The sequence below is a fragment of the Neltuma alba genome, unplaced genomic scaffold (genome assembly GCF_004799145.2).
Source record: "Neltuma alba isolate B1F8T4 unplaced genomic scaffold, ASM479914v2 tig00004865_pilon, whole genome shotgun sequence".
NCBI classification, from domain to species: Eukaryota; Viridiplantae; Streptophyta; class Magnoliopsida; order Fabales; family Fabaceae; genus Neltuma; species Neltuma alba.
In genome coordinates, this window is record NW_021633888.1 from 1 (window position 1) to 27261 (window position 27261).

Here is a 27261-nt window from a genome sequence, read left to right on the forward strand (position 1 = left end):
TAACTGAACAACCTAAAATACTACTATGCAGGGTAAGTAATGTTTCATTTACTGTGGCTGATCCTCTCGTTGGCCTAGCATGTGCGGGCAAGGAGGTCTTTCTGGTTCACCTCTCGTCCATAGAATCTTGAGTTCACCCTTCTTCTTTCCCAATGCCAAAAAGGTTCCTGCATTCATCATCACAAGATAAAGTGCAGAAAACTCAACCCCTTCAGTAAAAATTCCATCTATGCATTTAAATAGGAAAGATAAATACATCAGGCCAATGATGAAGTAAAATTCTTCTCTATGTTGTTTATTTTATTACATGCTTCCAATGAATTGTATAGGGTAAAGCATTCAATGGCTGGGACTTGTTTCAAAGAATTTGATGTTAATTTCAGTTATTTTAATATACTTATTTCGTGTATTAAGTGAATGATCAATACTGACAGTAACGGATGGATCCTCACATGTTAACAACATAGCACGTTCAACATCACTAAAAAAGGCTTAAATATAACCCCAAGGTCTTTATGTGCTTTGAAATGAACAAATTACAACGAGCATAATTTTTCCCAATATGAAAAGCATGACTACTTTAAGCAGCACCGGCGATACTTGGATATCATCAGCATGTGTTTGAATTCAAGTCTGAATATTTAACTTACCAAGCGTAAATGGAACTATGTATAGCAAAGCTGGTTGGCCATGCCCATCCATTATATTCAAAGCTATGTATGTGACAAGAAGACCTGCAGGGCATCACTCAAGAAATCAAATGATGAGAGACTATGTCAACATTCACCTCCTCCACACATGAAGGAAGATGGCATATACGAAGCCCCAGATAGCCCTATCAGTTTTGTTGCATTGAAGTGTTACGTAATAGCACATATATTCATGCTAAACCATCAATTGTGTTGTGTGTATAATCTATAAAGCATGGACGCAGTATGTTGGACGCTGATCCGTGCTTTATATTGAGGAAAACTGTAAGGCAAGTAAACCCTCAAATCAAGCATTAACATACCTAAACCATAAGCTGTCATTGCCCATAAGAAGTATCCAGCCCTGAGTTTCCTCTTTGCCAACCAATCATACCTGTAAAATTGGCAACAGAAATTAAGGTTCATGAATCATTGATATGATCCAAAGGCCAATCCATTCTTTCCCTCTGTCTTGAAATATTCCATGACTTACACAATCAGTCAACTATAAAAACAAACACTAATAGTTCAAGGAGGCTGAAGATGCATGAGAAAGAGAGATATAAATTGTATGAAATCTATATATGACTTCCAATTAAACCTGAGAGAAAATGCTACTAGCAGTCCAGGTAAGATTATGTCCCCAAAACAATGACACTGTAACCACCCCAAGGATCGAACAAGCGGGGTATCTTTAAAAGCATGGGTATACCATCTTCACCACCCTTTTCACCTCGAGCTACCTACATCATGGAAGTGACAAAGTTACCCATACTTATCGAGAAAGAATGCATCAAATTAATGAGATCAAATAAGCATTCTAAAGGATGGAAAAGGAAGAGCTTTCTTTTGAAACACGCACCACTATCATGACGCTCTCATGAAACCACCATTTAGAGACGAAGACCCAAAAGATGTCATAGAGGAAGGCACAACTAAGAAGAACAGTTCCAACCTGATTTTACATAAACCAAAATGAATAAATACCTTTGTTTATTGTCACAAAAAAAGGTTAGCAAAGCCATGTGAATTCTCGCTGATAAAATACATGACTCCCATAGTTATAACTTAGAGAATAATACAACTGACTCGAAAAAAGATTTTTAAAAAAAAACAGACAGAAAAAAGAAGGTTGTCATAGGCAAGCTCTTCAAAATATTGAACCATAATTAGTAAGAAAATAAGGAGAGTATAAGCATCACCTTGAGATTCGGTATGCGGACTATCTGAAGAACTGTGATTATCAAAGCAATACCCTGAATGAAGAGGAAAAAGTTATAGAAGGTTGGCACTTAGCAAGCCAGGTTTCATACTTTAAAAGCTTCAGGTTCCAAAAAGGGGGAAGCCAGTGAAGTAAAAATGTGCAGAGCTTGAATTTCAGGGTGAAAAACACTGAAAGAACAAATGATAAACAACACAGAACGGTAAACATGGACATGAAAACCATCAGAAGCTATAACACTGGGATAAGAGAAGTTATCAACCATGCGCTAAATGTTATTGAAAGGCTAAAAGCCATCATTTGGTAGCAAATACTAATAATAGCCTGCTTCCGTATGTACAAAACAGACATTAGGATTATAATAATTGATCTCAAAATCCTGGGTACCAATAGGAAAACAATGCTCTCTTCAATTATCTTGCCGCACTCTAGATCCAGCAGGTAACACTAATCCAGGGATTAACATATCTCTGAATTTTCAAAAATATACTAATTGGATCCTAACTATCAGAGAATGTATTGAGGAATAACAAAATTAAGCCTTAGGCCTCGCACTTTATTTAAAGTTAGCTGAAAGGGGGGAAAAAATCAATTTCACCCTAACTTCAGAACATTTTCAGTTTTATAGTGAATTTTTAAATGGTTGGTCTTTAATGGAAAGCTCTGTGACATCAGGCAAGCTGGTACTCAACATTTTGTCATAGTTATCCGCATTTTATCACAAGAAAGTCAGACCACAAGAGTAAGGTTAAAAAGTATGTATTAAAAGAAAATGATCCAAAAAGAAAAAGCCACAAAAATATTCTTACAAGAATATCTTGACCAATCCAAGCAAAGGAGATGCGGCGATGTAACTGCCCAAACAACAGTGAACGCTATGCAGAAAGGAGTAACTGCAAGTGTCAGATATGAGACAGCTCCAAATAAGGGTACTTTAACAAAAGTTTGCCCAGCATGTTGAAACCATCTGAAACTAGAGACATTTTATTGTCAATTACATATGATAAAAAAGGAACAAGAGAAGATAAACCATCTATTCAACATCCGCAGACAATAAATACCAATTTTTTTCATGAACAAAACTTATATTTTCATGTAATGTTGAAAATAAGAAAGAAAAAGAACATATATTTGAAAGAAAAGAATATAAATCACTGGAGGATCACACACAATGCTTGTAATGCAGAAAAAAGTGTATTTTTGCCCGATGTTCACCAAAAACCTAGTGATTGCATGACTGGCTAATCCAGTCTATAGAACCATTATCAAATAACTGATAACTTCTTCAAGCTATGGATTAGTTTCAGAGCAGTAGAAAAAAATCCATAAATTAATCATCAAATTTTCATCTCATCCAAGAGCAATCCTTCATAATAAATGGTTACGACCCTGAAGACAGAAGCATACAAAAGAATTTACACAAGGAAACAACGATAAAAGAATATTACCATGATAGAAGAGCCACTAAACAAGTTTGCAGTCCCTGAAAGCACATGAATGTATTAGACATTTAGACGTACAATTTGACAACATAACCATGCCACAGTCTTAGAACATTGGCTCCAAGTAACTATTCATCCAAAAATTATCCTACAAACATATGAAATAAAAATTAAGCAGTGGCTTACATAAATTATGACAGTTAGATGTTTATATGAATTAAGGAATAACTACCATATGCACATCCACTCAAAATGAAAAGAAACACCAATAATTTCTTGTATTTTCCCTTCTCTAAGCATTCTTTTTACAGTCCCTAAAATTTGTTCCACTTTCAAACTGTGTTAGTTCTTTTGTTCAATCATTCCACAATCTTCCTCCATTAATATTAAGGACAAATTGCATTTACCAACCCTGACCTTGGCATACAATTTTAATGTCCCCTCTCATTTTAAAAATCCGCAATTAGTCCCCGGATCTATTAGTTCTATTGCATTAAGCCTCTATCATCAAATATGGATATTCTAACCACTTAAAAAACTAACATATTCGTATCATAGAACACTCTTTATCTCCTCTTCATCATCTCTAGTTCTCCTTCCTTATCTTTCTCCATCCCCCGATCCCTCACTTGTCCTATAGTCAAACATCAAGTCACACTGTTGTTAAATGTCTGATTTCGGATGCTTGGAAGGAGCTTTGGGTTGTTAAGAAAGCATAACTAAAACCAAGGGTTTTGCAGGTGTTTTGAGAACATTCACAACGGTGATTAGTAATGCATGCTTCATCACTGAATCACTTATCCAGAGCAGAGAAAGAGCTGAATTCTGATAACAAGGAACAAATTTGGAAAAAGAATGACTCACCTCTACCCCACCGATGCAAAATAGAACCACCAGAATCTCAATAAACCAGTATGACATTAATTTGTAAATCATGACCAAGAAACAGGAAGCAACCACAACAAAAAGAATTGCTGCAGCAGTACTAATTTCCACATAACTACTGGAACCAACATTTTCCATATTCACAAGTTCATTTGAACCATCCTGCAAGCATAGAAGTTATTCATATATCAGTACCTAAGTCAATGAGTTATTAAAAAAGAGAGGATTTGTGGCTTCAAAAAGAACAAAATTAGCCCATAAAAAGAATCAAATTGACACAAAGAATTCAAATTAAGTAACCTTTAATAGCTTCTCATGCTCAATGGCTGCTTCTCTGGTGGTCCACGCTGACCAATAAGAAGCACATAGAATGGTACCCACGGCCATGAGCCATAAAAACACTTCTGCAACATCAACTGCTGGACGCAATGGAGAGTATAACTGCACCGAAACTAAAGATTGCAAATTGCGCACACAGAAGTGCAAGAGTATATTATCAGTAAGCAACAAAGCCACCTCAGGTAATAAAAAATTAAAATTAAAATTCTGCACTAAAGGAAAGGCATAATCAAGTTACAAAATTATACAGAGAAAGTGAAAGGTACCAATGGAGTTATTCTCCAAATGTTTTTCCAAGTTTGTACCAGCATCTTGTGGAAGCATGACAGCAGGTATTCTAATATCAACATCAGTTTCATTCTCGTCACAAACCATCTTGAAAAGTTCTGCTCAACAACAAGTTAAGAACTATATTTCTTAGAATGAATACAATACAATAGGCTTGAAATTAAACTAAACATTTGACAATACTTATTGCAAGTTACTTGTTCAAACTAACAACAAATAATGAATACGATTGCTTAACATTCTCTACAACCATGATCCCCATGAAGAACTCTGAGCCTCTTAATGCAATGTGTGAAGGTAACAGAGAGAAGGAAAATGAAATGGGCTAGATAAATTCAAATTCATTTTAGGCGACAAAGCAGACCAGATGCAAACACCTGTTCGGTAGTTTATGACAAGGATGGCAGAAGCCCCAGCTTCTTCAGCTCTATTTGCCTTGGTTGTGAAACTACAATTTCCTCGGTGCACCAAAATGACCTTGCCAGTAAGCTATCAAACTCCCAATTACAAATTGATAAGTATCTTAAAATTTTAAGGTTTTAATATGGAAATCTATGCTCCACATGCAAGTTTTTTGGCATTTGAAAATTTTGATGGCTCAGAACTTAAATACCTCATTTTTCAGCTTGCTACAACAATCAGGAGGGTCAGCCAAGGCAACTCTGGTATGGTTGGCATGTTTTTCTTTTGATTCCAACGACTGGCCAAACCGTGCACCAATACCAACATACTCACTGTCTTCTACACCATCAATCCATGTAGGGACTTTGACCTATCAGATCTGAAATTAGTCAAACAGCTCAAAAAACAACAAAAACAAGAAGCAGCCTTATCCCACCAGTTGGAAATCGCATAACACCATTGTGCTCTATCAATAACCAAATCCTGGGATGGGTTGTCAACCAAAAGGTGAAAGCATTCATGCTATTTCCTACAATACTCATAAGAAAATATTAACAACTCACAAAGCATTTTCCTGGAAGCCCGGAGAAAATAAGATAAAAGATTTGCTTATTTGGTTTCCTCAAGTTTAGTCACTATAATTCTCTCTACGAGCTTATTAGGATAACTATTAACAGCAATCAATTAAGGATACCTACAAACTTAACATGCCCCTCTATTTTCAAACAAAGTAGACCATTGAATAAAATACGAAACAATCAAGAGGCATGGCAAAGCAGAAATTTTTCCAGGAACAGAGACAGACTAAAAGTTAAATATAGATCGCCCCTCCCCCGATGGCAAAGGGCATAATTAAAGATCCTGTTCCTCCCAATAGTTATATAAACCTATACTCTATATGTGTATAATTAGCCAAAAGAAACATTCACTCTATTTAAAAAGCCCTCACGCTTTATGTTTTTCCACTGTCTTTCTCCATGTCACTAGACAGAGTCTGCCATCTGAAAGTATTTAACAGCAAAAATTGAAAAGATGCATAGTTTTCAAGGGTTAAAAGGAAGCAAATCTTATCTCTTCAGGCACAAATGAAAACTTAGATAATAAAAAACAACAAAACAAAAATTTTCGACTTTTCCCCCTCAATTCCTTTCCTCGTTCCTCTTCGTTCTTAGTAACCAAACAGCAAGAATGACATTTCTAAACTAGTTTTCGAATTCATGCTAAAAACTAAAACTCCTACCAGGACAAAGTTATTGTCGCAACCAGGCTTCCTGGGAGCTGTATTATCGGGGTGGACTATATCCCCTGCTAACCCCCGAGTCAAAATCAGCAGAAACACAAAGGCCCGACCATATACAGCTTGAAGTGAAACCATGCTTAGCATTCTTCGGAAGGAAATTGAGAAGAAACCGGAAGAAGGTATCAAAGAAAAAGGGAGATATTCGTACTTTTCTTTCCCCTTAGAAGTACAGAAGAAGGAGGTGAATTGAAGGAGAGAGGATGGAAAGGAGGAAAAGAGAGAAGGGGTCACCATTTTTTTTTTTTGTTGTTTATGAATTTATCTTTTTAATTTGGGTTTGTCGTTCGTAGTACGGGACACGAAAAAAGCACCGCGTTGTAACCGTTGAACAAGAATTTTCGCACTTTTTCTATTACCGATTTGCTTAGAGAACCACGAGCCCTTGCAAATGCGTGACTTTCACGCGTAATACTTATGGAAGTCAAGTTCTGACTTGGGAAACAATTCCTCTTTTCTCAGTCAAATGACAGATCGATAAGCTATCAGGTAAAAAAATTAGTTAAAGAGGTTAAAAATATTAATTAAATTAATTATTTATAATAAATATGTATTGTCTTTTTAAAATATTTATGTTAGAACTACTATTATTACAAGGATTATCTTAAAAAAATAAATACGAGAGACAAAATAAATTAAAATCTTATATTTAAACTAAAATAAAAATCAAATAAACTCTTATACTCCTCTGGTTCTAAATATAAATCTTACTACCTCCGGTCCTAATTATAAGACCCAGTTGACTTATTTGAGGAGATTAAGAAAGTAAGTTAAGTTAGTTATTTGTAATAAATAAGTGTTGTCATTCCTAAAATATCCTTACTAATTAAGTATATTGGCTAGAACTATCATTATTAGAAGAACTGTCTTGAAAAAAATGCATAAATATGATAGACAGAATGGATTGGAGTCTTATAATTAGAATTAAATAAAAAGTCAAATGGGGTCTTATATTAAGGACTGGAGGTAGTATTTTGTAATGTAATTTACATTACAAAACAAATCTTATATTTAGGACCGTAAGAGAATCAAGTACCGAAAGCAATATGATGCAGTAATTGGAAGATATCTATAAGGGAATCTTCAATTAATCGAGAGGGTAAAACTTTAACTGGAAGAAGAAGAAAAAAGCTTAGTAAGCTACAAATTAAAAACAGAATTAAAAAAAGTGTAGCTTAAATTCAATATATAATAATATCAAAATACTTTTTTTTTTAAATTGGGTTAGAAGGTTAAATATAAGTAACTAACCAAAAAAAATGAAATCAAAAGGTATTAAAAATTTTCCCTTAATTATCATAAAATTAATGGAAAAATTGATGTCAAATTAAAATACTACTACCTCCAATCCTTAATATAAGACTCTATTTGAATTTTATTTTTATGCTAAATATAAGATCCCAATCCACTTTGTCTCTCATATTTATGTATTTTTTTTTCCAAAATAGTCATTCTAATAATGATAGTTCTAGTCAATACACTTAATTAGCAAGGATATTTTAAGAAAAACAATACCTATTAAGACAAATAACTAACTCAACTTATTTCCTTAATCTCCTCAAATTAGTCAACTGATTTTTATAATTAAGACTGGAGGTAGTATTAAAAACATGTATTATGTACAAGTGCATTTGTCACTTTTTCCGCATATTTCATTAGGTTCCGCATAGTTATATTTTTAGATATTTGTTTATGTTTTGATAGAGTTTAAATGTTAAAATGATAATTATGCTTTTTAAGAAACTTTTTTCCTCTCATATACATCCCCCTAGAAAGATCTCAAAGAAAGATGCATTTTGTAGCAAATTTTATTAGTGCGATAAAATTATGGTGGAGAATTACAAGTTTAATTTTTTTTAGCATATGCAAAATCTACCCATAAAAAAACATCCTGCAACAAAGTTTGAAATCAAGCATCTATTAATAAAACTTATTGTTGCTTGATGTAAATAATACTCCCGTGATCCTTAATGTAAGATCTATTTAACTAATTTGATTAGATTAAAAAAGTTAGTTAATTATAAGAAATATGATATGTTTCTTTCTAAAATACCATAGTCATCTTCATTAATATACTACCATTCTTTTTCATTTAATTATGATTGAGAGAGTGTCAATAGCTATAATTTAAGAAAAAATTGATAACTACAAGAAATATGTCTGATATTTAAAGTCAAAATTAACTCAGTAATTAGATCATGCATTAAGTATCAAAAGAGTTTTATTTTTTTCCTTCTCTAAATCGACCATTGGAGCTTTTTTTTCCTGTTTTCATTCAGATATTCAATTTTTTCTGGGTTTTATTACTACAAAGAATTAAATTTAGCCGTGTTAAGCTATAAAATGCTTATTAACGTCAAAGTAAGCTCGTAAAATATTTACTGTCCACAGATAAAATCGGCACACGTCTAAAGTCCGAACATACATTTAATAAGAAGAGAGTGTGAATATAAATAGGAAGTGTTCAATGTGCTGTTTAGTTTTTCCACTCATATTGCAAGTGTTCTGGTACGAATAAGAAAGTGTGAATATAAAACTACAAGCATATGGTTCAATTAGATCTTAATAAAGTAGATAAAAAATTATATATATGTGTGTATATATTACCTTATGTCCTTAATCTAAGAGCTAGTTGATTAATTTGAGTATATTAATAAAGTTAATTAAGTTAGTTATTTCTAATACTACCTCCAGTGCTTAGTATAAGAATTAGTTGACTAATTTAAGTAGATTAAGAAAATTTGTTAAATTAATTATTTGTATTAAATAGGAGCTATTTTTGCTAAAATATCCTCATTAATCAAGTGTATTAGTTTTAATATTTAATGAAATATTTAACATATGCAACAACCACTAGGACTACTTTGAGAAAAAATAAATAAATATAAAAGATTAAGTGGATTAGGATCTTATATTTAAAATCAAATTAAAAGTCAAACTAACTCTTATATTAAGGACCGGAGGTAGTAAATAGATGTTTTTTTCTAAAATATCCTTACTAATCGAATGTATTAGTTAAAAATTCTATTATTATAAGGATTACTTTAGGAAAAAAATAAATAACTATAAAAAAACAAAATAGACCAGAGTCTTCTATTTAAAACTAAATAAAAATTAAACTGGCTTTTATATTAAACACCGGAAGTAGTATAACTAAGCAAAAATGAATGAACTTAAAATTTAAAGCCTTCATTCCAGCCACGTTTTGAGGAGCAGAGGGGAATATCACATGCTAATCACATGATTCATCTGACGATTTACAGCTGTAGGAACCTAACACGCACACAAAGATGCATAGATATGCTATAAAGGTGTGACTTAATCAATGACCCTTATCTATAGTGAATAACAAACAAACAATTTGCATTGCATCCTGGCATTTATTCGACAGAACTTTCTTTTGGGCATGTTGGAGAAAAATTTTATAGGATACTTTCGTGTGAAAAAATCAATAACTCACCTATTGTGAAATATAAGATTTAATTGAAGGATTAGTTTTAATTCTGAATAAAAGATACTCCTCCGGTCCTTAATATAGGACCCAATTGTTGAGTTGGTTTTGGTCTTAAATATAAGACCCATTTATCATATTTATCAATTTTCTCTAAAGTACCCCTATGTATACTCCCTCAACCATAATCAAGTAGAAGAGGAAGATGAGGTATTAAGAAAGATGATTATGGTCTTTTAGGAAAAATATGTCACATTTCTTATAATTAACTAACTTACCTAACTTCCTTAATCTAATCAAATTAGTTAAATGGGTCTTATATTAAGGACCGGAGGAGTATTAATTTTTTCTCCATCATTGCTAATCCTTTTCGACAATTATCATAATTAATATTACATTTTAAAAAAATTCTTAGTATTATTATTATTTTTAGTCTCTAAAATTTAATTTTGTTTTAATTTTAGTTTCTATATTTTAAAACTAATGGTTTTGATTCTTGAAATTTGATATGGTCAGATAGAGATTTTTAATTCATAAAATAGTATTTTTGGTTCACAAAACAAGATTTTAAAGATTAAAATAACTAATTTTAAATTTCAAGAACCAAAATCAAAAGAGATTAAATTTTAATAAGTAAAAATAATTCTCTTTCAATCCTAAATATAAGACCTTTATACTAGTGTGTATAAAGATCTTACATTTAGGACCGAAAGAGTATTAGACTTTATTCTTATTAGAATAGGTGTTTAAAAAACCACATATTGTTATAAATAATAATGACAAGTAATCTACTTAATTGATTTATTTAATTCCTAACATGTTTTACATATGTCAATAAAAATCTTTAATTTTATTAACTTTTTTTAAATTTAACAATTTTTTAATTTATTTTTATTTTACATATGCTATATCTCTTGAGAGTAAATAAAAAAATTATATTATTTCTGGTGTTAATTATAAAATTTTATTTTTATGATTAAAACCGAAAATAATATAATTGTATAAAAAATCCCTTCATCCTATTTATAATTTTTTTTTATCCTATAGATAGGAGAAGAGGAATATCCGCTGTAGGAGGAACTGGGAGCTACTGATCTTGCCGTGTGTTTCCAGACAACCATGTGAGCGCGTGGCACAAGCTTTTCATTGTAGTACGGAGGTGACCGGCTACTGCCTGAACAAGTATGAGTCCGTATGGACCGTACAGATGAGGCGGCAGGACAAATGCTGCGAAATTAATCCAATGCACTGCGGTGCATCAAATAGTATACAGGTGGCACCACTCTATTGGTGTTGGAAGCGGCGGTCGCCCCATCACCCCCTTAGGATTAAAATAGCAAAGCAACTTGTCCAGAAGACGTGTCATGATTCATGAACATATGAAGGTGATCGCAAAAGGAGCTTCTCTCCGGTGTCCCTTAAGGCACACGACATGTAAGCTCTCAAGCGGGTCCTCACATGGGTACCTATTTTGGTCACGCCAATTCTAATGTGACACATGAACATCGGTCATTGGTGTGATCACACGTGTACAGATCCACATGTGTGGAGCCCAATTTTAAACTCATCCAATTATTAATCATGGGACAAGATATTTTATTATTAATAATATTATATGTACCCGCATCTCAATTTTTTTTAATAATGCAATTTTATTCCTGAAAGGGTAAAATAGTACAAATAAATCATGAGTAGAATTACATAACTAAACAGATCGGAGTTCTGGATACACATGAAAAATAAAGCTAGAATAAAATTATATACTCATCCGGTTCTAAATGTATGACCCTTATACTCGTTCTAAATGTAAGACCTTTATACTCACGAGTATAAAGGTCTTACATTTAGAACCGGAAGAGTACTTGAATATAAAGGTCTTACATTTAAAACTGGAGGAGTACTTGCCCTAATACTAATAAAGATCTAAAATATATGAGAATTTACTGCTGATTTGGTTTTGTTCCTGACTCCCTGCGGATCCGGTGAATGGGATTTCTCTCCTCCTTATATTTAGTTATTTGTCAATCTCGGAACGCTCTAAAAATATATCTCTACATTTTATGATGTAAATTATTTTCATATATTTGCTTCCTTCAATGTAAAATTACTTAAAATAAATAAAACCAAACAAGCACTATATGGCATCCTCTATATATCATCAAATAATTATTTAAACGATCGTAACTTGTTGCTGCATTGAGTTTATATTTGAAATTTTTATTTTAATTAAAAATCCCATGCTCTTTTTTTTCCCATAAACTTTGATTTTGAGAATATGCGCTGCGCTAAAGACGTGCTTTTAGCTGGCGATGGTTCTGGATCTATGTTCTCTATTTTTTATTCATTTGGTTCCCCCCCCCCCCGGGGGGCCATTTAGCCACCTTTTATTTATTTGTAAGTATGAAGCGAGGAAGAGCCAAAAGAATGAATAAGATAGATTATAGTGGGGACAAACTTTATTCTTATAAGGTAGTAGTATAATTTAGTCAGCACTCTGGCCCAAAAAAAAAAGTCATTATGATAGTTATTTTTATTAACCAGTTTTTATTTAATTAAATATCAAAACTAATTTTGTTCTGAGATGAAGGTTGAAACCCTTCAAAACAAAAACTTATATTTTAGGGGGGGGGGAAAGACAGTAAGAGACAAGTAAAAGGGATATATAATTGCATTTTGCACTTCTAAAAAAAAAGGAATTACATTTTTTTTATTATTATCCAATAGACTCAGGCCTAGTTTTGTTATCGCACTAAAAAAATATCACATACAAAATCAGAATATTAATCTTTATCAATTTTTATATTCACTGATATAAAAATACTTTTCATTTATACAGATCCTTTTCTTTTTTTTATTCTACTTTATTTTAAATACCAAAAGAATTTTAAAACTCAAGTTAATAAAGGCATTTGGCCTTTATTAAACAAACTTTTTTAATTATTCCATTAATTAATTCCGTACGCTAAACAATTCTCGTGGTTATCTCCAGACTCCAGCGGATTAAAAATTTCGGTCATCACTGATAATACTTGATGGGATGCCTTTTAATATTTTTTTAATTAAATTTATTAATGCCAAGAGGCATTACAAATCCCAGTTTTTTTAATCCAAGAAAAAATAATGTTAAAAAACTTTGGTAGTTAACGACTGTCTTTTTCCCCCTACTTTCTTTTTAAAAAAAAAAAAAAAATTGAAGAGCCAACTATCTCTGATTTCAAAGAAATATACTCTCTCGTCTATGGGCAGTCCTTTTCCAAAGTCACATCATAATCTTGATAACCTAAAAGATTTTTTTTATTGAAAGTCAAATACTACTCAAATTCCTCATATTAATATTTTCATTAATTTATTCAGCGCGGAGATGATAATCATAATATAATACAACTAATATTAATATACGCTAGACAGATGGAGATAAAATAAATCAAAACTTCACTGATTAAAGTAATGAAGTTAGAGGCCCACATATTGGCTATACTAGTGAACTGTGGAGCCACCTTTTTGGGTCTATTTAGAATTAAAATTATTTATAAATATATTTTATGTATATTAAGATAAAAATTTTTTTACATACTTACTTCATATTTTATAAATTATAATTAAAATATTGTTTATAAATCTTTTCAAACGGATACTCATGAGGTCCTGTTGGGGTTAAGGGGAAGATTAAAAAAAAACGGTGATAAAATCAAATCATCTAATAGAAAATAGTCTTTTATTTTTATCTCGGAAAATAATAATAAGGACAAATCTTGCAGTCGAATGGATAATTTTTCTGCCACCGAGGTAGCATTATTATAAAAGAACAACTTGGGTCGGTGTGTCCAACAAATATTCAATATAAAATTAAGGGAGTTTAAAAATGCAAGTTTTTTTAGCCACCAAAATTTTCAATCTTTTATAATAATGCTATTTAGTGGCGGAAAAATTATCCAATCAACTACAAGGTTTGTTCTTATCATTTTTTTAGGTAAAAAGGGATATTATTTTTTTTATAGATGATTCAATTTCATTGTGGTAACATTTGAAGACGAAATAAACATGAAATTAAATGTTACGAAATTCAAGAGAGAAAATGGGACTATTGATGCTCCCACACAGCCCTCTAACAAGACCATTACTTAAAGTTTGTCAAGCTCTAGACATAAATGGGGAAAAAAATATAATTTTATAAAATAAAATGTCGTCATTAATTTGTGTCGTGTCTGAAGGAATTATCGTATGTAAAGACAAAGCGAGCATGAAAGTAAATATGGGGGGTAAAAAAACTCTTGACATTTACATGCCTTATTTGTCAAATTTTTTGGTCAATTTTCAGAAGAAAATGGCACTTTGATTACTAGCGAGATGGATGACTGAAGACATATTGACACAGACAATGCATACCATCTCATCAATAATCAATAATAATAATAATAATTGAGTCATATCGGACAGACGGCTAAATCTCCCCCCAAGTATTTAGTTATAATTATAAATATTTTGATAATACTCCTCGGGTCCTTAATATAAGACCCATTTAACTAATTTGATTAGATTAAGGAAGTTAGGTAAATTAGTTAATTATAAAAAAAGTGACACATTTTTCCTAAAACACCATAATCATCTTTCTTAATACCCCTATTCCTCTTCTACTTGATTATAGTTGGGAGAGTATCTATAAGAGTAATTTAGAGAAAAATATGAGAAATGGGTCTTATATTTAGGATTAAAACCAACTCAAAAATTGAGTCTTATATTAAGGACAAGATGAGTGCATTATATAATAAATAAATGATTATAATTCACAACAAGATGCATGAACTCTTGGCTCAAATGAAGCACGTGGCTCGTCAACATGGGGCTTCCCCACTTCCCAACCAGAAAGGATTTGAGAACCTTTCTAAGGGTGGTCAAAACGCAGCGTTTGGAACCCATTCTGTACATTTTTTCCCCCAAATAAAAAAAAAAGGGTCATTGTTTTGGATCAATTTTTCATTTAATGGGTCTGGACTTCGTTTTACATGGGGCATAAACTTGCCGATGTTTTCATTCTTTGGGCCGTGCAAGATTCCTAAAAGCCCACAATGTAGAGATGTTTTTTTACCCCCAAATTTGACACAACAGCAGAGAATACTGAGATAATCCACAGCTGCCTACTGGCATGGAACGCAGCGTGCTGTTGGTAACAGAGATAAAAAGTTAAGAGGCCCAACAAATTCACTTCACTTTAAGCAATGTAATTAAATGCCTGATGTTTCAATAAAAAGATATCTATACTTCAGCGCAAAAAATCATATATATATATATATATATATCTCTGTCTCTCCCTCCCTGACCTTATGCCACTGAAATACCATTACAATCTGATATGAGACAACTACTTGCATTAGCATAGCTAATCTATAAAAGATATGCGGTTTAGGGTCAGTGATCACTTAGTAAAATTACTCTCTCTCTTTTCATTCTTTTCCGTTTCATTCTACAAGCTAAGCCAAAAGGATAAATAATCATCAATTAGTAATTATCTTTTGGCTGGCACTATTTTGGTCTTATTTATAAGTCACTTGTAACAAATAATTGGTTCTTAAATATAAATCACTTGTAACGTAATTAATAAGCCTTTTTCAATTTTATTCCTGTTAATGTAGAGAGAGATAAAGTAAATAAGTAAAAGAAAATATAAAACATTTTTAATACTATTTTTTTGTGAAGATTTTTTTTTCAATGAGAGTAAATGTGAAAAAAGTTATCTATTTAACGCATTTATTGGTTTGTGGGCTTTTGATATGAACATCTCATGAATAGTAACAAAGTGGTGGTTAATAATATTATTTCCTACTTCTTTACCGCGGCTGAAGATCTATAGGCAAATAGTGGTCTACCCTATACCAGAAGACAGCTTTGGCACATGATTCAATGGAGCAAAATTGATAGAAGAAATCTATGTACGGCACTTTCTCCTCAAAAATGCTAAATATATACAAGAGGTAGTGGGAATGGGAAACTAGTTCAGTGATTTTGTAGCCAGTCCTGAATTGCACTGCGAAGAGCGTGGTTTGGCACAATTTCACGATGTTTAAGCTTTGCGTTTGTCATGGGTGACGTGTCCTGACCACTGTCGAGCCATCTTCGTACCGCCTCACCTTCATATGAAAAACCATCCGCTGCAATATGCGGATCCAGCATCAGTTCCTGTAAGGTTTGACCATGGCAACAGTTGCAAGTTTTTAGCTTTTAATTTTCATTATCCAGCTCTAAAGCAACCTCTCTAAAAGAATCAGTATGATTAAAAGACGTGTTATCAAAGTGAAAAGTTACCTGAAGGATTGGACAGATAAAACATGAAGGAGGCTGGTCAGAACCTTTATAACCCAGTTTAAAGGAAAAGGAATCCGTGCCTCCACAAAAAGCAGTCATTGCTTCCAGTATCGTCCAGACATCTGAACGAAGATCTGGTCGGTTCTTTCGATTCCACTCACAACACCTTAGAGCCACACGAGCCAACTGTTCAGCTTGCACATATGGCCAGTCTCCAGCCAAAGGATCCAAGAGGGATTTAAACTTTCTAGTGTCTAGTGCGTATTGCACTTCCTTTGCTATCCCCATGGCTGGTCTCCCAGTCAGCAATCTTAATAATATGATGCCAAATGAATAAACATCTGATTTTAGCGTAAGATACCCAGAGGTGAGAAATTCGGGGTCCATGTAGACTAGAGTACCCTTTGGAACAGTTCGACAACAATCTGTAGTATCATCACCTGAAGTCTCAATATTGGATAATATGCGGCAAATTCCAAAGTCACTAAGCTTGCTAAAAAAGTTAGCATCAAGTAGAACATTAGAGGGTTTCAAATCTCCATGCACTATGGAGTGAGGTCTATGGCAATGAAGGAAGATGAGAGCAGAACAGAGCTCAGCAGCAATGCGAATTCGAGTCTGCCATAATAATGGAGCTGTGTTATCCTTGCAATTGAGCCGGTCTTCAAGGCTTCCATTTGGTAGATACTCGTAGACAAGAGTCCAGGATTCTGGGCAGGCTCCTACGAGTGTGATAAGGTTGGGATGTCTTAGCTTACTCAATACATCAACCTGATACAGAATCATAAGTATGAGCAACTTAACTGCCAGTAATATTTGCATTCAAGAATAGTAAAGGATAGGTTCATTTCAATGTTGGATACCAAAACCAGCTTTAGATATTTCAAAAGGTTACCAAAAATGATTCATCATACCTCCTGTTGAAACTCTGCAGGTCCTTGCGAGTTGTTGTCTGCGTGCAACATCTTTATGGCCACTTCGGTTTGACGCAAGGTACCTTTATAGATATTTCCATATCCCCCTTCTCCAATCTTTAGGGATGAATGGAAGTTTCTTGTTGCTTGTTCAATCTCTTGAAAAGAGAACTCTGAAAACGACTCAGGCCCATTGACGCTTGAAACCTCTCCTTGTTTTTTCCTCAACTCCTCGGCCTCTTTCAATGCATCATTGCGCTGCATCTGTAACTCATCTCTTTCTTTCTTGTATGTTGTCAACAGATCCACCGTAGATATAATCTTCTGCTGTAACTCCCTTACCATGAATACAGATGATTCAATTTGACTCTCCAAAGACAGCTTTTGATCAAGGGCAAGTCTTAGTTCTTCCTTAACTTTGTCTCTCTTGCCCTTCACCCCTTCAAGTTCTTCTCTTTCTTTTTCTAGTGCTTCCTCGACTCGTTTCCTTTGTTTGAGTCCTTCTTTATACAAGCTTTCAGATGCTTTGGCCTGCCAAAGTGCCAATTGATCAGTATAAGCAACAGACTAGATCAAAATCTCATATAGGCATTTAACATGAATTGGAAAGCAACCCAAATTGATGCCAGGGCATTTAACTGATCTTTATCATCGACTCTTTGTCGGGTTAACATGATTGTTTTATATGCCTAAGAAATGTTACGCCTTATTTTCATTCCGGCCCAAAACATGCCCAAAAAAAGAATGTGCAAACTTCAGAGATAATGAACATTTAACTACACACATTATGCAGAAGACCATTTGGTCTGGTGGCACGAGATGTGCCCTTGGTGGCACAAGGCTTGGGGTTCGACCCCGAGCTATTAATCAAGCTCTTTGCCTACTGTCCAAGTCCAAAAAAAAAAAAACTACACACATCACAGAAGTACCGTGAAACAATCAACAAAGGCCCCAAAAGAGAGGGGAAAAGCTCACCCTCCGCATAGCATCAAGTGCATCTTTTTCAGCTCTCCCACGCCTAAGTGTTTCTTGAAAGGCATTCCGCCTAGCAGTCTCAGCTTCATACATGGCTTGTTCAAGTTGATAGTAGAGAGAGTCATCCATTCCTCCATCCTGTCAGTGTTCAATCAGATAAAAAGTCTCAGGCTGTTTCCCCCATATGTCAACGCAATGCACATTCTCCACAACAAACAAGTATTGGTGGAAAAGAGTTACATATAGGATTACCAGTACGCTAAGAGGAGATGGACGATGGAGACTTGCTTTAACTGGAGAAAATTCACTTGATTCTATAACATTTTCACTCCCCTCATAAATCAATTTAGGAGTCAATGCTGCTTCAACAGCACCACTTTCAGAACATGTTGATAAAACTGAAGGACTCTTTCTTGACAGCCCGTCTGCTTCTATACCCAATATGTTACTTGGACTGGAAAACCGTTCTGTGTCAGGGGAAGAAAAGGTCTCTATTCTCCCTTCATGCCCAGAAATGGCAGACCTTGCTCTGGGAAGTAACTCCAGCCTTATCCGATCATTCTGCCCCACCGTAACAGATTGAGACCTCAACTGAGGTGCACGCACAGCTTCAGGGTTTGGCCTCTGTGGCGGCAAAGGTGATGCAACCTCTTCATTACCATCATCCAAGCAGCGATTTCTGCGTTGATATGGTACTTGATTCAGTATCCAAAATCATAACAATCAAGTAAATGATAAACATAACCATAGGAAATTATAAGAGCTTTCTGAAAAATTTAAGCTTTGAGTTCTTACGTAACTAAAAAGTTTCTTATCTAAACTGAATTCTGCATGTGACTTTATATCCTAAGCAGTAAGCACCCATCTAACACCAGGCTTCATTAGTATTTAAAATAGGACAAACCTAGTGTGTATAAGGCGCCCTTTGCAGACAAACCGTATCCGACAATAAGCTGCAGCATGTTCACTCACATAAATGGCTTTCTTGGATTTGAGGTCTGTCCTTTTCCTGCAATGTCAGAATATTAAAGATCGTTGATATATTTAACCTAAACAACACTAGTAAATAAAATTGGATCTCTATCTCAGATTCTCAGCAACCTTTGTCACATATAAACTATCAAATTTCCCCACTCATCATGAAAAACTAGTATACTCTCTCTAATACTAATATGATATCATCAATGGCTTTTTCCAGCACAATTAACAAGATTAAGGGTGTGTTTGGATGAAACCAAACCGTGGTTTGGAAAAGTGATTTTGGAGAATAGATTATGGAGAAAATAGATTCTGTGAAGAATAGATTTTGTAAAAAAGTGATTCTGAGAAGTGAGAGTGTTTGGATAGTTGTTATCAGAAGCACTTTTTATATATACAAATTACTAAAAAAAAGACATAAGTTAATATGATAATTACAGAAAAAATAGATTTTATGATATATTTTAATTTGAAGGAATAAAATTGTTAATAATATGTTTTTTATCAACATAATTAATAATACATAAGATAATATAATTAATAAATAATTAATGTGTATATATATTTATAAAATATAAGATTAAATATATTTATAAAAAAATATGTTTATAAAAAAATAACAAGATACATATCATATAAGCCCTCACACTCTCCCTTCTTTCTCTAAAAGCAAAAAAATTTTGCTTTTTCCAAAACCATGGTTTTGACCCAAAACCATGGTTTTGGTTTTTGGAGGAGGTGTTTGGGTAGATTATTCCCCAAACCATGGTTTGGATCCCCAAACCATGGTTTGGGGTGTCACCCAAACACACCCTAAAGTGGCGTGGATAAGGTTTCCTACCTAGAATGACGATTATCAGATGCTGCCCCCATCACAAGCTCACAGATACCATGCTCAGAGACAAGCTGTACAATACCTTTCTCGATGCATTCCATTTCCATATGCAACTTCTCTGCTCGGACCTGAATCAGAATGTTGGGAGTGGAAAGTAAATAAGTTTCAACATTCGTATTGCACATATATATACATGGACAGAAAAGCCAAAAACAGTACCCCCATTCGCGAACAGAAGAGAAGATGTTCATCTAGATTCTTATGCATGTTTTGCCTTTCAAGCTCCCTGTATGCTTCAACTTCCTCTTCTTTCAATGAACTTGCTGGAAACTTAGTGCCCACTACAAAACAGAATATATCAAATTGTAAAGGCCAATTCTAGGTACTGAAAACTGTATTATTAATTATTCGTTTCACAGGAAAACTAAGAGAGATTAATTACCATTGCCTACGAAATCTGCAGAACTAGGCAGTGTAAAACCATGAATATATCAAACAACAAGTCCATATACGCAAGTACTAAACGTAAATATATTGCAGACTTACTCAAGGGGATCATAGTTGCAGGCACATGAACATGGAGGATGCAAATCTTGTTTCCTCCAGAGTTTTGTATAGCCCATGTCAGATTTGACTTGCTCTCTTTCAAATCTTTTGCCACAGCAACATAAATAGTGTCATTAACCACACTTTTGTTAGGCTCCTCTACAATTTCTTCCACCCCAGCCATGTTGCCGGTGACCCCAGAGTCCTGAGAAAACCCCACAGACCTGAAACCTCGTGTAATTGCAGGCACAGGACTCGCCACGGCCATGCTGAGAGATGAAAGATGATAAGTTAAACCACTAAAGAAATCTCAAAGACTTCAGTTGATGACTTGTTTTTCCATTAACCACCATGACCTATTCAGAACAAACTTATTTAGAAGCTCACCAAGCAATTCAACTCTCTTCCCCCTTTACCCCCAAACCAAGAATATGCTACTTTCTGACTGAACCGACATAATCAAACAGTGCCTATTCTGTCTGCCATACTAAGAAACTTAATCATCAAAATCTGTCAAAACCCCCAAGAACCTGTCTCTAAAACCGTGAAAACCCCAAAGAAACACTTTTTCTCTCGCTTCCACGACGGAAATTCCTCCCTACGCCAAAAGTACCCGACAAATGCAAAACAACAAAAGCAAACGGGTTCTCTCTCTCTCTCTCTATAGAATTTCCCAGACCAACAAAAGTATATCCGGGTCTCTGTCTCTAGATTTTTCCGAAACCTGAGTCGACCCCAAAGCTCTCAACTTACTACAAAGGAATCGGAGGAAACCTTGTTTGCCGGTGGGCATAAGTGGAAGGTTGTGTAAGCTTCAGCTTCGTTTTACAGAAAATCACTCAGATTGAAAAGAGCATACTTGTCTTCAGCTCCAACCATTCGTGCGTATAAGCAAAAGAGACCCAAATGATGGATATATAATTCCATTACTTTTAAATGTAAACTACAGAAACAATTCCAGTGGGGTCATCCTCCATTTCAACCTGTAAAACGACCCATTTGTCTCCTTTCATCTGGGTTTCTTCTTCATTTCATTTTTGCTCCTTCCAATCCCTTCAGGACGAAACTTCCCAGAAGGCGAGTGGACCCTCCTGCATCAAATGCACATAACAGAAACTAGAAGAAGGCGCCAAACGGGACTTCATCGATGCAATATATATTTTGTTTTTCAGTTTAGAAATCATATGCTTGCTCCTCTTCGGATATTCAAAGCTTGATTACCAACGTGTGTCTATAAGTTGTAGGAAGTAAATATTGCTCATATTTTACATAAAAATACCGCACTCAATATAAAATAGGTGAGCTTGCATCATGCCATCTAATATATCTAGTTAGTACTTAATAACAACTATAACAACAATAATATTAAGGGAATATTAAAATATGATATAGAGAATACGGCGGTCAAATAAGAATATGCGTCAGAGATTCCTCATTCCTTAGCCACATCATCGCATAAAACGTCATCAACGTCGATGTCAATGGCCGTGCACATATATTTTATACACGGTAATGTTCGTCTTTAATATAAAATTAGAGTGGATTTTATGAAATTCAACAAGATTTTCTCTCACTTACAAATAATACTGTCTCCGATCCTAATTATAAAAACTAGTTAACTAATTTGAGGAGGTTAAAGAAGTAAATTGAGTTAGTTATTTGTCCTGAATAAGTATTATCTTTCTTAAAATATCCTTGCTAATCAAGTGTATTGGCTAGAACTATTATTGTTGGAAGGACTACTTTGAAAAAAATATCTAAATATAAGAGACAAAGTGGGTTGAGGTCTTATATTTAGGACCAAAATAAAAGTCAAACAAGATCTTATATTAAGGATCAGAGATAGTATATGTGGTTTTATATTTTTTTTTAATATTTATAAGATATATATGACACAATAGATATTGTTGTTAAGAAAAGTGACAACATGCTCATTTTACAAAATATTATAGACACTCGTGCATGAACAAATATATATACACACACATATATATCCATGTATATATAGTAAGAGGCGCAAGTGGGTACATATGTTCCTTTAAATAATCAGTTGGTTTTAATGCAAACCATATCATTGATGTATGAGTATGTGAATGCGAAATTTTTTTATACTATTTCATGATTTATTCATGAATAGTGCATTTTAAAAAATAATATCATCATATATGTATAATTTATATAACTAAAAAATATTTATATTATTTGTGAATTATAAAAAAATGCATTTTATTTCTAAATTTCATTTCACATATAATCACGTCCTGTTTATTGTCACAGAGAACAGAAAAACAAAATATAATATTTTTTAAAGTTAATATAATTTTAGGTCACTCAAATTTATTTGTATTTTAATTTTGATCCTTCAAGTTTTAAATCATAAGGTTTGATTTTTCAAATTTCTTACTATCTAAAATATTGACACTTATAATTTAATAAAAGCTCAGATCTTGTTGCCTTAAAAAAGCAACAAAACTTATAATTTTAAATTTAAGAGACTAAAATATAGATAAACTCAAAAGATCAAAAATTATACTTCTTTCATTTCTTATTACAAGAGACAAATAACCAAATTACGTTGATAAGAAAAAAGTTAAAATTAGTTGAAAACAATTAATGTTTAAAAAGTATAATGTTTTTTTCCAACAATGACCCCATTAATAAGGAGAGAGAGTATGAGAGAGAACAATTAAATTATTAAAAGAAATAGAAGTGAGAGGGAGAGAGAGTATGAGTTGGAGACAAAATAAATAGGGATAAAATAGAAAATTAATACAAAAAACTAAAGACAATTTTTAAGTGTCTTTTATATATAAAAACATGCTATAAGAATCAAATGTCTTTTATAATAAGAAACGGAAGGAGTATTAATCTCTTTTTTTTTTCATGTAAGAAATGAAAACATAACATGGTGACGATTTGCTCGTGGGGGAAGCAAATTTCCAGGAAATGAAGTCCATGGTGCCGACAACTAGTCAAAAATGGGATAACATCGTACAGGATGGCATTCAATTCCTCCCACGCGCTTTCTCACTCTTTGATTTGTGGCATCGTGTGAAGACTATCTACAAACGACAAGCACCTCCCTGTCACTTCCCTTGAATTCATGCACATATAGATGTTAAATGCTCTGTTGTCACTTCCTTTGATTTGTGGCCTACATTAGACTACCTCTTCCATCGGGTTAGTCCATAAAATTTAATTTAGTTTTAAATATAAAATATTAATATATTTTGTTATATTTTTTAAAATATCTTTATTGATTGTAAAAAATTTTATTGAGAAATAATTTCGATAATCCAATACCCATAATTGAGTATAATAACTCAGAGAAATTAACAACTATTTTTAACAAATAACCAGTTTAATTAATTTTTTAAATATCATGTTCGTACCACTTATGGAAAATAATCTGGTCTGAGTCATTCTCAAGGTCGCTGATGTTCTTAAAAGTTACTTGCAAGCCAATGCTACTGCATAGAATTGTATTAAACGTAACGCACGTTTTCTGAAGAAAATATGACAGTAGAACAGCGGAGATATAAAACCCAACAACAGTGGTGTGCTCTAAACCCTCGTCACTTAGGCGTCACACATAAGAATGTTGGGCAGTCATTTGATGACCATTAATTAAACACCAGTTTCTAAATGCTAGAAGAAGGCCATCACCTTTTGAATATTAAAGTCATCAGAATTCACTGCATTTCTTCTTTCTGACTCATTTAGTAGCCTACTGTCACATATCGGTACTATAACAAGATTTATCATACTAACATGTGAACATATGTTTAAAATAGCCAATACTTGTGTGCGGAGGCAATAATCACGTTGGGACTGTCAATTGAATGCAGAGACGTTATGTTACGTAGCGTGGATTGACTAATAAGCTCAGTTATAAGCCCTGATATTTGATCTTTTGCATCTTTTTCCCAGTTTCTGCCTTTCATCTGTGTTTGAAAAACGTTATAACTCCAAAACAATGCTTGAATCAAAATTTAAAAAAAAAAAAGTCAATATTTATTGTGATTTTATTGGGACATGTGTTTAAAATTTTTCATATACGGTTTCTTAATCAACGGGGGATAATCATCATTGGCTGTGTTGCCGTCTCGTCTCCGATACTGCAGGTTTAAGACGGCCAATGTACCAGCTAAGTGGCTTGCTTATTAAGGTAATGCTATGAAAGTTGGATTTAGTTTCCCTTCACCGTCCATTGATCTGTGAAATCGGCTATGTGAGGCGAGATTGAACTCACCATCTCTCATTTGCAAGGGAGTTTTTACATTATCAGGTTACAAGGTTATTGGTCTTTGGCCTTTGCTTTTGTTCCTTTTTCTTTGCTCAGTCTCTAACCATGCATAGCATTGGGAGAATTGGTCCCAGTGAAAAAACATACCTATCCGATCATAAATATAAGAATTATTTTGTAGTGTAAATTTAGGACCGGATTAGTACTACATACATCTGGTTCTTAATCTAAGAACTAGTTGACCAGTTTAAATAGATTAAAAAAGTTTGTTAAGTTAGTTATTTGTAATAAATAAATATTTTTTTACTAGAATACTCTTGTCAATCATGTATATTAGCTAAAACTACTATTTGATGGAATTTTTAACTTTTATAACTATTACAATAACTATATTAAAAAACATAAATAACTGTGAGACACAAAGTGAATCTGAATATTATATTTATGACTATTAACTCTTATATTAAGAATCAGAGGTAGTCATTACTAAAAAGTTTTAGTGACAACGGAGTACTCAGCAATAACAAGTTTCCTACTCATTTGTTATTATATCAAGATTTTTTGTAATTTTTTTGTGTGCTTAAAATCTCATAATAATTCTCCCTGTAGTATTTGTTTTTTCAAAAAAAGAAAAGAAAAGAAAACTTGGATTTGGCATCGTATTTGATAATTTGATTCGACGAATCAGGCTTTGAAGTTCCTAGGATAATGATAACAGACTGCTGATTCAAACATCAACGTCGCTTGTTGGTCCCACGGCCTCCTATTCGCTATGGATTAAAATACTCCTCCGATCCTAAACCCAAATGTAAGACCCGGAGGAGTATCCTCATTCTATCCTGGCTTGCGTGTAGCACCGCACTCTTGCAACATACTGCTACAGTGTTATTAATCATCAGAATATTCTTCAGTACTTAGATTTACAAATCTAACGGATTTCTTACGTTCATGCCTGCAAATCAACGTCAGTGTGCGAGATTTATCATTCTATCAGAATTATAATATTAGATAGATTGTTTGATTTGATGTTACTATTTATGAATTGGCCCTTAAACTGTAATAAATTAGTTGATTTAATTATTTATTCATGACCAATTTTACCGCCTCCTTTTTATCCTGCTTCTTCCGTGATGGCATGTGTCAGTCTAATCAGTCCAACTTGAATAAAAAGAAATTAATAAGATTTTTATGCTATGTCGTCTAGTTGATTATAGTAGTAGTTTGTAGCTGTCATAAAAAATTAGAATCTTTTTTCAAGCTCAATAATTAAATAGAATGAAAAGAAACGTGGATGTTGTGTGTGCGTGTGTACATAGACCGACGCAATCATAAGAACATGCCAAGCGAATATGCTGATGACACAAAAGTCAAAACTATGTGGGGTTTCATTGTAAACCGGAAAAAGAAAACAACAATCTTGTACTCTTTCTGTTATTAATATAAAACTCAATTCTTAAGTTAGTTTTAGTTTTAAATATAAAACTGATGATGCCTCTATCGTTAAAGCACTCAATTAAATTAGGTCCTAATTAATTTGTAGTTTAAGATCGACCTAGATCATTACTTCCAAGGAGCAAGTTGTGGGTTTCTTTAGGTGAAAATTTAGGTGATAAAAAAAGTAATAAATTGGACCTAAACTAAAATGCAAAATTCTAAATCTAAATATAAGATGCAAATACCCTAAAATATATATGAAAATTAAATTAAACTAAATAAATGCAATGCAATTTTTTGGGGGTTTTTTTGGAGGAAAATAAAAATAATGAATAAAGAAAATTAATCAGAAATCAAAGGGAATCAGCAAGTAAAAATTCAGAGATTTCTCTTCAGGTACGGTAGAGGGGACAACTTAGGATTTGCATGGATTTAACCTTCATAACCTTAATCAGTTAATTAAACCCAAGGGAAGTGATAAGAGAGCGGAATTAATAAACTTAATTACCTACTTGAAATAAAGGGAACCCTTAATTTCAAAAACCCTTAAACTATTAGAGAACTCATAACAGTATAAGGTTGATTAATTAAGCTTATTAAAACCAATGAAAATAATTCAAATTAATTTTGAAAATTATGTTTGAAATTATCCGATTAAACAATCAGATAACGAACCAACTTAATCAAACAATTAAGAGGTGAAAGAAACCAAATTTTGCAATTGAAACCACATTGATAATTAAACTCATAATGAAAACTCAATTATAAATCCAATTAACAATGCAAAGGTTCTAAACATAAATTCCAACAAGTGTCTCAACAAAAATAAAATCCAAATATCAATCCAATCCAAGAATAAAGATGACAATCTAGAACTAAATTGTCTCACAAAATTACAACTTAAAATTATTTAAAACTAAATAATTTTAAGTCTTTGAATTAAAAAGATAAATGGAACATCACTCCCTTGTGGTCTTCAAGTGCTAGCCCAAAACTCAAGTCTTTTCCATGCTCCTTT

At 33.2% G+C, this 27261-nt stretch overlaps 1 protein-coding gene and 1 pseudogene across 2 annotated transcripts; both read right to left on the reverse strand.

Moving 5' to 3' along the window:
- Positions 1-6: 6 nt before the first annotated feature.
- LOC114746016 (signal peptide peptidase-like 4) lies at positions 7-6784 on the reverse strand (annotated as a pseudogene).
- An 8979-nt stretch (positions 6785-15763) lies between these two features.
- Positions 15764-20905, reverse strand: LOC114746017 (U-box domain-containing protein 33). 2 transcript variants are annotated; one of them, XM_028934195.1, is made up of 9 exons: positions 20564-20905; positions 20237-20358; positions 20024-20145; positions 19109-19213; positions 18463-18883; positions 18205-18342; positions 17230-17760; positions 16316-17086; positions 15764-16189 (listed from the first exon to the last, which is right to left on the reverse strand). In XM_028934195.1, exons 1-9 carry the CDS (start codon positions 20829-20831, stop codon positions 16007-16009), a joined length of 2661 nt encoding a protein of 886 aa, XP_028790028.1. In that variant the 5' UTR covers positions 20832-20905; the 3' UTR covers positions 15764-16006. The 2 variants fall into 2 exon arrangements, with proteins under 2 accessions (XP_028790028.1, XP_028790027.1); XM_028934194.1 differs by having other exon boundaries at positions 18457-18883.
- Between the last annotated feature and the right edge of the window lie 6356 nt (positions 20906-27261).